General features: G+C 34.4%; 1 protein-coding gene across 1 annotated transcript; it reads left to right on the top strand.

Moving 5' to 3' along the window:
- The first annotated feature begins 2745 nt into the window (after positions 1-2745).
- Positions 2746-12531, top strand: LOC128559150 (adhesion G-protein coupled receptor V1-like). Its single transcript, XM_053550342.1, has 3 exons — positions 2746-3021; positions 11626-11803; positions 12271-12531. The coding sequence occupies exons 1-3, from the start codon at positions 3005-3007 to the stop codon at positions 12529-12531; spliced, it is 456 nt and encodes a 151-aa protein (XP_053406317.1). The 5' UTR covers positions 2746-3004.
- The last annotated feature ends 319 nt before the right edge of the window (positions 12532-12850 follow it).

The following is a 12850-nucleotide window of genomic DNA, read 5'->3' as shown; positions in this document are numbered from 1 at the left end:
ATTCTTTCTATAATTGAATACTAAATAATCTGAAAGGTGATATTGTCTTATTAATACTAAGTCAAATATCTTACATTATATGAACAACACTGTCTTTGTACTAAAATGCGATGTGAAAACACAACCACAAAAATAGCAAGATACCTGTCAGGCATGATACTTGTCAATACAACATAAACCAGTATCAACATTTGATTACTGATCAAACTTATCAAAAATGTTATTTCATTCAAGATTCCTCATATTTAAGATTGTCTGTAACATGTTTCAACAAATGTTGACTTCAGTTCAGTTTTCCATAGAAAGTGTCGGCTGCGCAGAAAGATGCGCATAAAAAACTATAGGAATTCCCTTTAAAGGTGTGGGTCAGAACCTTGTACTCCCATAATGCTTTTTTTTTTTTTTTTTTTTTTTTTGGAAAAAAAGTCTAAACAGAGATCTTACTTTCATTATTACACATGCCCATATATAGTCTAAGCCATAAAGGGAGGTAATCAAAACAGTGGATTCATTAATACTTTCTACTGTGTTAATCAAAAACTCAAACCTATGACAAGAAAACAGTTATCGAATATAGTATTTAACAAGAAAATAATATATTTTATGCTTGTAACAAAAAATATGGCAGCCTCATTTTAAACAAATGTATTTTGGCCCCAGTGTTGTTGTGATGGCTTAAATGCTTGCAGGCACCAAGAAGTCATGTCAGTTTTCTTTGTTCCACAGTTTTGCTTGTAAAGTAGTTAGAAACAAAATGTGATGTAGCTCAAGTGTCATTTATTTCATTTAAACACCTCAGAAATTTATATTTATTTTATGCTAACCGATGAAATAAGCTACTGTGTTTTTTGTCTGTGAGATATAATCCATATCACTCGCTGCATATCAATCACTGTAAATGCTGATCTACTTGTACATTGTGTATGAATTTTTAATTATTTGCTTAAAACAGGATGAAAATTGTAGTCGCACTTTGTTCTTTATAGTATATTTCTCGATTCAAATTAGTTAGTAGTAGAATTTCATAACGTTATGCAGCAAAAAATAAAATAAAATGGAACTTTATGTTGTGTGCGTCTTTCTAACGTCACAACACGTCTGACGTCATGTCTGTTCATGTGCGTCTGTTTCCCGCGCTGAGATTAAAATTTGTTGCAAAATGCACATCTCAACGTAATTAAGCGTAAAATAAAAAGAAAATTTGGGGTTTATTAGTGAATATGGAATATATCTCACCTCCAGTGAGAAAAAATTTTCACGAGCGCTATTTAAATTTTTCTCACTTCTCAGTGAGATATATTCCATATTCACTCAAAACAAACAAATATCCTCTATATACCACACAGAAAAAATCATTTGGGCTTTATCCTCCTGAAAGTATTTGACAGGAGAGATGGTGTTTGTATACAAATCCATTGTATATTCTATTTTTAGAACTGATAAGACAAAGATCAGGTGGGCAGACACCAAGCGTCCATGTTTTTTTGTAAACAGTGATGTTTTTCTAACAGCTTAAACTTTCTTAAAACAAATGATATCAATATTTTTTTGATCATTGCAAAGGATATAAAACAAGCAATTTATTGATGACTTCTAATTATTATTTCGAAATAAAATGAAATAACTATGAATGCTTAACTAACAGTGTTTTTTCTAAAAGTTTGGAGCATCGCTATGCCACTATTAAAATCATATGTCATTTAAAACAGTTATTCATTTGCAAAAGATATTTGAATAATAAAATATGAAAATCATAAGCATTTCAATTTTTTTTTGAATTTTTAAAATTCATAAATGAACAAAAAAGTTATTAAAAATCAAAGATTCCAATCCCATACACAATCGATTAAAAAATATCTGTTTTGCCCACAACCAGATAAACAGGTGTTGATGCGTGACATCAGGGCAATCTCTCCTATAACCCCTTCTTCATGTTGGTATTAATCAAAACACACTATTGCTATGTATTATTTCTTAAATATTTTAAAATACGGAGAATATTAACTGTATGGACGTATGCAAGTTTATCTTGCATGTGACATTGACATTTGTATGTTTTGCAATGTTAATTCATTATGTAAGGCCACAGCGGGCAGGTAGGGTACATGCTTGTAAATTTCCCTCCGTGCATCTGTGGATTGCTCTGATCAGGAAGGTCTAATACGTATCGGTTGTTCCAGCTCTGATACAGAAAAAGACTGCTTTAAAATTCAAAATGTTTTATAAATTATATAAGAGGATTTTATATTAAAGTTTAAGCTCCAACGTTATTTCAGCTGGCAACTTAAAAGTTGACTTTTCAAAATTCTAGCAATAAAGTGTTATTAAAATGTAACATATATGTTTCCAGCATTTTATAGGAATTACCATATGTTCTATGCATCAATATATAGTTGTGAAAACACACAGCAATTTGCATACAGTATGGTACTACATATTCTATCAGTATGTAATAGATTTAGTAAGCTATTAATTGTGAACAGTTTTGATCACAAACCCTCATTTCATTGGAATGTATCAAGCAGTCAGATGATGTTAATAAAAGGTCACATGACCTATTCTATATCACATGACCATAAGAGAAGAGGGTGCTAAGAATCTGGTTGAAAATTAATGAACTATGAATAATTGAATAGGCCCAAGATGGTATGGTTTACAAAGTCAAGAAACATCAATAAATTGAATAAGTTAAGTAAGAGGTGTAAGAAATCAATGGAAGAAAATATTGGGTAACAGATGTTTTTGTGCACCCTTCACTGACAAAGCAAAGGAATGATTACTCAGTATTGACATTTATACGTTTACTCATACAATATGTTGTCTGTCACATATATTGTTTTCCTTTGAAGGTATTTTGAAACCATTTAGTTTCATATTCTTGTGTTCTACGGATTTGTTGCTTTCAATATATGACAGTTTAGGATTAAACAAATATGGATAAAAAGGGATGTTAAGAAAACCCATCCAAAATAGAAACTGAAGTAGAAGTTTTGAATTTGAAGATATGATGGATTTTACAAGGTATGTATTTTCTACATCAGTATTAACTTTTTTCTTGTTTTAGAAGTTTTATGAATATTTTCCAAAGTATTCAATTACTGTATCACCAAAATTATCTGATTTTCCTGTATTTTGCTGTCTTGAGTCAGGTTTTCAACATAGAAAGAGGATAGATTTGTAAAGCCTCAAGTTTGAATTTATATGAGCCGTACCATGGGAAAACCAACATAGTGGCTTTGCGACCAGCATGGATCCAGACCAGCCTGCGCATCCACGCAGTCTGGTCAGGATCCATGCTGTTCGCTTTCAAAGCCTATTGCAATTAGAGAAACTGTTAGCGAACAGCATGGATCCTGACCAGACAGCGCGGATGTGCAGGCTGGTCTGGATCCATGCCGGTCACAAACCCACTATGTTGGTTTTCCCATGGCACGGCTCATATAACTGTTAGTTTTTGATGCTTCCTTCTTAAAGGTTAAGTTACCCATTTAAAATTTTTACAAACTTAACCCTTACCTTGCTAAATTTCTAAAATGAACTTGTCGATGTTTCAGTTGGAATACCATTAACTGTTCAAAGAGGTGCTTACCAAAAAAGGTACTGACAGAATTTCGAACAGTGCAGATCTTTATCAGACTGCAAAGATGTCCAACATTGTAAGGGTTAAAAGCCAGTGAGATGTTTGTTACTGAAATAAGCTTGTCATTTCAGGAAGTAACAGTTGTATATGTAAATGATAATTAAGAACATCCACATTCAGCTGAAAACTCCTGAATAAGACATTTGAACATTTAATAACAAATTAATATTTTAATTCTATATCCTAGATACAAAAGTGATTATTGTTAAATTCTATAGGTATCTCTATTGGTTGAACACAGTCATTAGTGATAAAAAGTTTTGGGATAAAAGTCCCATGTATGGGTGCTATACACCTGGCATGCTAAAGAAACAGGGAAGCTTCTGGAATAGGCGTGTCTTCTGTATCTTCCACTATCCTCCCACTAACATAACTAACAGTTGTCTAGAGGAGTCGCCCACATGGGTTACCAGTGGCGACTTTAAATAAGTTTACATACAAACAAACAAGGGGACAGTTAATATTGACCAATAGCAGTGACGTCATAGACAGTTTACATTGTCAGAATGTTGCCTTCCATTTTCAAGACCTGTTCAAGAGAGGTAGTTTAAACAAAGTGGTCAGAACTCTTTGAAAAATCTTAATATATGACATAAAGAAGTGAATTAATTTCTAGTAAAAGGAAATATTTTTCACTGAATGAACAAAATATATAAATAGAAAAACATTTTACCACCAGAACAAAATGTTAAATCTGTGTGAAAAATATTTTTATTTTTTATGTTCAAAAAGCATATTTTATTTCTTTCGTGTTTCTCGACGATTTAAATTATTTCATCCATAAACGCACTAGCAAAATGCATTTTGATATAGAATGGTTTGTTATGTTAAATTTTACTTTGTTTTTGGAACATGTTTGTATACATTATTAATGGGCTGAGTCAGGTAAGGGGTAGAAAAGTCAATTAATTTGGGTCACGATTTTCTTTATTAATCTGTTTATCGTCATTAATTATTCACTATAGTAACCATGGTTACCTGGATACAAGAAGCACTAACTCCTGAATATAGATTTATATTTCTTAAGATATGCTGGGTATTTTCTTGTTTACCAGTGAGAGTACAAAACTTCAAATCTCAAAGTCCAAAGGCAAATTTTGATTTAGATAAGTTTACAGTTACTTTCAAAGAATAATGAAACATGTAAATGTAAATGAAATACTGTTGAATATCATCTAAAACTAAAAAAAATATGTAAAATTTAACCTCTAATATAAAAACAAAATCTTGAAAATATGAATTTAGGTATCCATTATATATGAGAATTTGACCAGATAATGGCGAAACAGAGTAAAGAAGCCGTGAAAATATGCGAACATATAGAAAATTGATATAAAAAGTCTTTTCTTAAAAGTTTTGAGACCTTTAATAAAAGGGGAATAAATAAACCTGATGTAAGGTCAATTTTTAGGGAAAATGCATGATTAAAAAAAAATTGTGAGGTGAAAAGGTGTATAAACAACCCCTATTACATAAATGCCCTATGGTGTGAAGCTCCCTCAGAATAAGAAAAAATGTTCAGATATCAACTTCTTGTTTAGAATGATATGATGGTGCTTCAGTTATCAACTTTTTGGACAGAATTGATTCTGCCTCTGTGACCAGTGCAGATTATGATCAGTCTGTACATCCATGCAGTCTGATCATGATCTGCACTGTTTGCAATTCAGTCAGTATCTTTTTAGTAAGCACCCTTTTAAACAGTTCATGGTACTGCCCAAATTGAAGAGGGACAAGTTCATTATAGAAATTTATCAGGGTAGGGGTTAGTATATGAATTTTTTTCAATGATATATTTTAACAAAGACAATTGTAGCAATGTTAGCTTGTGTACTGAATTTTTTTTTCAAATAAGGGGCATGCCAGAAACTATTTCATTTCTAGCATATGTTAATGGTACAATATCTAATTAGTGTTGGGCAGGTGGTACAGTATTCTGGTCTATTGTTTGTTAATTGGGATTGTAAACTGATGTAAATTATGTTATTGATATAGTACATAATACATGCAAATATTTAGACATTTATTATGTCTCCCACCACACAGTGGTGTGGGAGACATATTGATTTACTCCAGTCTGTCTGTCTGTGTGTCTGTGTGTGTGTCTGTCACAAAGCTTGTCCGCACTCTAAGTCGAACATTTCTTATCCGATTTTCACCAAACTTGAACAAAATGTGTTTGACCATAAGATCTCGGCCAAGTTCAATAACTAGCCAAATCGGTCCAGGCGTCTTGGAGTTATGGCCCTTGAATTACCAAAAATCGGTCTTTTTACTCTTGTCCGCACTCTAATTCGAATATTTCTCATCCAATCTTCACCAAACTTGAACAAAATGTGTTTGACCATGAGACCTCGGCCAAGCTCGATAACTAGCCAAATCGGTCCAGGCGTTTTGGAGTTACGGCCCTTGAATTATCGAAAAATTGGCCTTTTTACTCATGTCCGCACTCTTAATCAAACATTTCTCATCCGATCTTCTCCAAACTTGAACAAAATGTGTTTGACCATGAGACCTCGGCCAAGTTCGATAACTAGCCAAATCGGTCCAGGCATTTTGGAGTTACGGCCCTTGAATTATCGAAAAATCGGCCTTTTTACTCTTGTCCGCACTCTAAGTCGAACATTTCTCATCCGATCTTCACCAAACTTGAACAAAATGTGTTTGACCATGAGACCTCGGCCAAGTTCGATAACTAGTCAAATCGGTCCAGGCATTTTAGAGTTACGGCCCTTGAATTATCGAAAAATTGGCCTTTTTACTCATGTCCGCACTCTTAATCAAACATTTCTCATCCGATCTTCACCAAACTTGAACAAAATGTGTTTGACCATGAGACCTCGGCCAAGTTGGATAACTAGCCAAATTGGTCCAGGCATTTTAGAGTTACGGCCCTTGAATTTCCGAAAAAATTGGCCTTTTTACTCATGTCCGCTCTCTAAGTCGAACATTTCTCATCCGATCTTCACCAAACTTGAACAAAATGTGTTTGGCCATAAGACCTTACCCAAGTTCGATAACTAGCCAAATCCGCCCAGGCACTTTTGATTTATGGCCCTTGAATTACTGATTGGATCCACTCATCCAGACCATCTAATTGGATCCACTCGTCTAAAACATCTAGAGAAACTAACATTTTTCATAGGGGCAGTTGTGGGAGACATGCGCTTTTCTCAAAAGCATCTCTAGTTTAATTAACATTTTTGACTTCTTTTGGCTTATTGTATTATTTTGTTTTGTAAAAGGCTACTTTCTTTAGATCATTAATCTTTGGAGAAAGAGAATTCTAAAATTTTCATCCAAATTACTTTTGGAGTCAGCAGATTATTTGGGATCAGGACATTTGCTGCCCCCCCCCCCCCCATTTTTTTGGTCCCCAAATGATTGTTTTGGAATACTGTTTTGTATTGTAGGCATTAATGTCTTTGTTTCTTATAATTTTGTAGAAGAAACTTTTCAGCTTGATGCTTTTGGTTTTTGACTTTTTCTGCCTTACATATAGTATTCCAATCCTTTTGAACAATATAATTTTGACCTAACTATGTATATAGTGTAATGTTTTGTTAGCTCACCTGTCACTTAAGGCGGGCTTTTGTGATCGCCCTTCATCTGCCGTCCGTCCATCCACAATTTCTTGTGAACACAGTACAGACCACATTTTGAAATCAATTTTAATCAAACTTGCACACAACTTGTGAGTAAGGTAGTTATCATACACCTTTTTCAGCTGTCTGGCTATTCTTAGAATATGAGCCAAACAAAAATAAGATAGATTTGTCTTAAGGTTAAGGAGTATATCACCAAAGCACAGAAATATTTTATAAACGAACAACATCATTACCAATATTTTACCTGACCATTACATGTTCTGCCGTACTGTCCCGTACTGAAAATATTCTGAAAAAGTTGTCCCCCTTTGAAAATGAATGCCATTTGTAAAGAAATAAAAATAAACAATTGCTGAAAACTGTGTTCCACCTAGTTATGTGAAATTTCAACACTCGCACGCTATTACAAATGCATCAAAACAAACATGTGTAACAGTTCCTTGAAAATGGTGAGATTTTAAAGGCGCTTGACTGTCTGGAAGTGGGGCCTATAAACAGTCCTTTTTCGGATTTCAATGCTTATATCAGTATACTGACACTTGTTTTGTAGAGTAATATACACGCTATCATTACAAAAACGACAAAACAAGTGTCAGTATACTAATATAAACATTGAATTCCGAAAAAAAGACAGCCTAAAGGGGCCCACTTCCGGGCAGTCAAATGCCTTCAAAAACTCACCATTTTCAAAGAACTGTTACACATGTTTGTTTTGATTCATTTGCAATAGCATGCGAGTGTTGAAATTTCACATAACTAAGTGGAACACAGTTTTCAGCAATTGTTTATTTTTATTTCTTTACAAATGGCATTCATTTTCAAAGGGGGACAACTTTTTCAGAATATTTTCAGTACGAGTCAGTACAGCAGAACATGTAATGGTTAAGTAAAATATTGGTAACGATGTTATTCGTTTATAAAATATTTCTGTGTTTTGGTGATATACTTCTAAACCTTAAAATGAATTGATGACACCTTGTTAAAAGAATATAATCTGTGAAACAAATGTGTTTAAAAGACTATACTTATGATAGAACTTCAGATGAAACGTATGAACTATTGTGAAATGGACCCTAGGTGCACATTCAGCTTTCAATGTATGGCTAAACTATTTCGGTATATTTACAAAAGTTAGCAAAAAAGATGCTTTAATAACAAAGTGCATTTGCGACCAGCATGAATCCAGACCAGTCTGCGCAGTCTGGTCAGGATCCATGCTGTTTGCTTTCAAAGCCTATTGCAATTAGAGAAACTGATAGCACCCAGCATTGATCCTGACCAGACTGTGCGGATGGTCTGGATCCATGCTGGTCGCAACTGCACTATGTTGGTTTTCTCATAGTGCGGCTGAAATGCAATCTAGCTATTATGCAGTCTTGTTTGACATAAATCAGACAGGTATAGAAATATTTCTGTAGGATTAATTCTGTAGGATTAAGTAACATATGTCACCCAGATATAAATGCCATGTAAGTCCATTATTTGATAACAATAAGTATTAAAATTACAATAAACTAATCAATTTACTGAAAAACACTGACAGTTGGTGACACTGGAAGGCATAAACATACTTAATATAGCTGGCCTTTTCTAAGGGCTATAATTCACACCAGCATCTTTTTTTTAACCTTAGAATTAGCCTGCTGGTAAAAAAATATTTTGCATTTGCAACCAGGAAAGATCAGCCTTAACATCTGCCGCAGCTGAAAATAGAAACCAGTCTTTATAAAACTTCTTTTCATGAACCATTTAATATCATCAGACTGGGTCTGTAGCATACCGGACTAATCTCAATTTAATATAATATAATAATAAATTAAATAATAATAAATAATAAAGTAATAAATTAAATTTTAAAAATAAATTAAATGAAAATAAATTTTAAAATAATAAAATAATAATAAAATTTAAATTAAAGTAAATAATAATTCGAGGGTTCAACGCAATAAGGGCGTATCTACATATAATATTATACCCTCTTATGGTTCTGTTTGGCACATTGCAGGTTCCACCAAAGCAAAAAAAAAAAAAAAAAAAAAATTAAAAACGTTTAACAACTTCTAATAAGCCGCTAGTTGGATCTTCACTGAACTTGATCTGTAATACTCTTTTGCTGACCTCTCAGTTTTGTGCCAATAGTTCTGCTTTGCAGCTTATAAGGGACTGTCAGAGCTATAGATATGTAAACCTTAATAACAACTTAATTTCGTAGACCTTTTAACTGATATTCAGAAAAATTGGTCTGTAGCAGTCTTTGATGACTCTTTGAAGACACTTGTTATAATTTTTTGCTTGGTCTCTTTAGATGATGATAGCTAAACATAAAAAAAAGCTTTTAAACAACTTCTGATGTACAAATGTTATGGATCTCCACCAAACTTTGTTTGTAGGATTCTTGTATGACCCTCTATCAAATTTATTTGATTCATTTTGCTTTGTCCCTTTGAGAGGCTACCATAGCCATAAATACAAAACCTTTAAACAATGAAGCAGTTTATGGATCTTCACCAAACTTGGTCTGTTGCTTTCTCAAATGAACCTCTCAAGTTTGTTCAAATTGATCTGATTGGCCTTGTTTAGGGTCTGTTAGAGCTTTAACTTCCTTCTGAACCAATTGACAGGTCTACACCAAACTTGGTCTGCAGTTTGATGTGTGGACCCTTGTAAAGTTTGTCCAGTTTGTTGTAAAATAGAAAAAAAAAAACTTTAAAGTTATTGATCTTCATTTATTTAATGATACAGTTTGACATGACAATATTTAAGCTCTGAGCGTCCTGATCTGGTGAGTGTCTTTAGAACCATTTATAGCTCCTTTCTTTGCTCTTCAGAAGTTTATCATAGGAGTATAGCTGTTGCACCCTGCCAGTTTAAACAGATAAGCGAGACTTTCATCTAAGGTCCATTGTAGCAGCACTGTGAATTTTGCTTTGACTGATTTAAACTCACAAACTACAGTCTGTTTATGAATAAAAATGGAATCATCCCATATCTTTCATATTTTCCATTGGTATAATAGAGAAGACCTATTTAGCCCGAAGGGACATATTATGTTATGGTCCCGGTGTCCGTCTGTCTGTCCGTCCCGTCCGTCCATCCATCCGTTAGCAATTTCGTGTCCGCTCTGTAACTCTTGAACCCCTTGAAGGATTGCAAAGAAACTTGACACAAATGTTCACCACACTGAGATGACGTGCAGAGCGCATGTTTTGGATGTCTCATTTCAAGGTCAAGGTCACACTTAGGGGTCAAAGGTCATAAGAGTGTGTTTCGTGTCCGCTCTGTAACTCTTGAACTGCTTGAAGGATTTCAAAGAAACTTGGCACAAATGTTCACCACACTGAGGCAATGTGGATGGTACAGCCAATTTTTAGATGTATTTTGACATAACTTTACCAGGTAAGAATTTTTTGTGGACTTTGAATTTTTTATCCCCCGCTGATGAAATCGGGAGGGGGGTATTAAAATGGCGTTGTCCGTCCGTGCGGGCGTCCGTGTTTCCGTCTGCAGCTATTTCTCAGTAACTAGCAGGTAGAATTTCATGAAACTTGAACTAAACATGAACCAACATACTGCGATGATGCCCGTCAAGTTTCTTTTTTTGATTGGTCAATTTCCCTTAGAGTTATTGCCCTTTAATTGTTTGAAAATCTACAGATTTGTACATAACAAACCAACCAATTGGTAGAATCTTTCCTTTTTATTATTATTTTTTTTCAAACCTTCCATGAATATTTATCAACATGCAAAGTTGTACTGTTCCCCCACCTCACTCCTCCACCCAGTCATGCCCATCACCCCGATCATGCATCACCCCTACCCCTCCCCCCATTTTTTTTATTTTATTTTTTTCATTTTTAATTTTCCATCAATATTTCAATATTTATAATCAACATCGTTGATCAATGACAATAATTATTGATGTTTTGTGTCCTCACCCGGTCACCCCCGCTGCCCCACCCCCTCCCCCAACCAAAAAATAGCATTCATTTTCTGTTAAATTGATTTTGACTAATGAAATTATTTGCTTCTTAGTAACATCTTAACTTTTTGCTGCATATATTTTTTTGCCATTCCTGACTTGTCACAAACCCTTTCGGCGGGGGATACCAATTCATCGAATTTGTTTGTTTTTCTTGGAATTTCTTCTTTTTGTTGTTCCTGTCCTTTGGGCTTCAACAGTCAAGTTCATTAAATTTTGCTCCCATCCTCTGATGTAACCCTTCGGGCGTATATTGCACCACTTGGCGGGGCTCTTGTTAAGCTTTATATACCAGTTTTAATTTTTGTTATTTATGTATGATCACATAAGGAAAGGAAATTGAAAAGCTATCTATAAAATTGTGACGTTAAACCACGTTATACCTTTTTCATTTACAGGATGAAAACAGATGTATTTTTGACCTTGACCTTGATGTATTCTATATGCCTGGTACCCTGTAATGGAGGATTGGTTTATTTCCTTGACACACAAGTGGTAGCCAGTGAGGGGAACCAGTTCAGTCTGAGGATAGGACATACTGGCACTCTTACACAGATTGTCAATGCAATTGTCAGGGTAAGTAAAGATTTATTCTTAGACTCTTGAAACAACTGGGTTGGTATATTTGCTAAATGGTTAAGGCCAAGAGGTCAAGCCCAGTAGAAGTCATACCCATGTTCTGTACTTGGGCCTTTCATAATTCCTGTAGAATCACATACCGATATTTGGTTTTTCTTTTATAGAAAGGCCTGATACTGCAACATGACCTTATCTATTACTGTGACTAAATGAGAAGAACAGCACCCATTGGTGTTAGTCAGAAAAATATGTTTTCTTTATGTACACCTTTATTTAGAATTTATGTCCGAGAAAATGTACGAGTCGAGTTACATTTCATTCTAATTTGAGGATTTTAATATTCTTTTTTTATTGCAAAACTTTATTGAAAGAACTGCCAGACTGTCTTGACAGATAATGATATTTGAGAAGGAAAATTTCTTTTCAGAATGCTTTAGATTTAATTATCTTAACTTTCATAACAGGTTGATAACTCAGATCAAGACTTTGTGGGCAGCAGTCAAGTTGCAGCATTTGCTCCAGGGGGCGATAATGTTGCCTCCGTAACATTTATGGTGTTTGATGACAGTGAACCAGAGATAGAAGAAACTTACACATTTACGTTACAGGCGATAACTTCAGGAACAGATGTGACAATACCAAATATGGCTACTGTAATAATACAGGCAAATGACGATGCTTATGGCGTTTTTAGCATAACAAATGTTAGTCTTACTTTCTTGTAACTTGTCGCTGATTGTACTTGCAGTTTGCAAGAAGAAAAATACATTTGAGAGAAAAGATATGAAAGTCTATGAATGTGTTTTGATAATGTGATTATGTAACTTGAAAAAAAGCACAGTCTTGTAAATCATGTTTCACTTTAATAAGCTTCTTCATTTGACATGCAACCTTTCTTAAACATAAAGAGTAAGAAACAAAGAAAATTGAGCTGTGCCATGAGAAAACCAACATAGTGGGTGTGCGACCAGCATGGATCCAGACCAGCCTGCGCAGGACCGCGCAGTCTGGTCAGGCTCCATGCTGTTCGCTAACAGTTTCTCC

This window comes from Mercenaria mercenaria, chromosome 8 (assembly GCF_021730395.1).
Source record: "Mercenaria mercenaria strain notata chromosome 8, MADL_Memer_1, whole genome shotgun sequence".
NCBI lineage: Eukaryota > Metazoa > Mollusca > Bivalvia > Venerida > Veneridae > Mercenaria > Mercenaria mercenaria.
The sequence above is the reverse complement of the archived record's forward strand: the minus strand, read 5'-3'. Positions and strand labels throughout refer to the sequence as shown.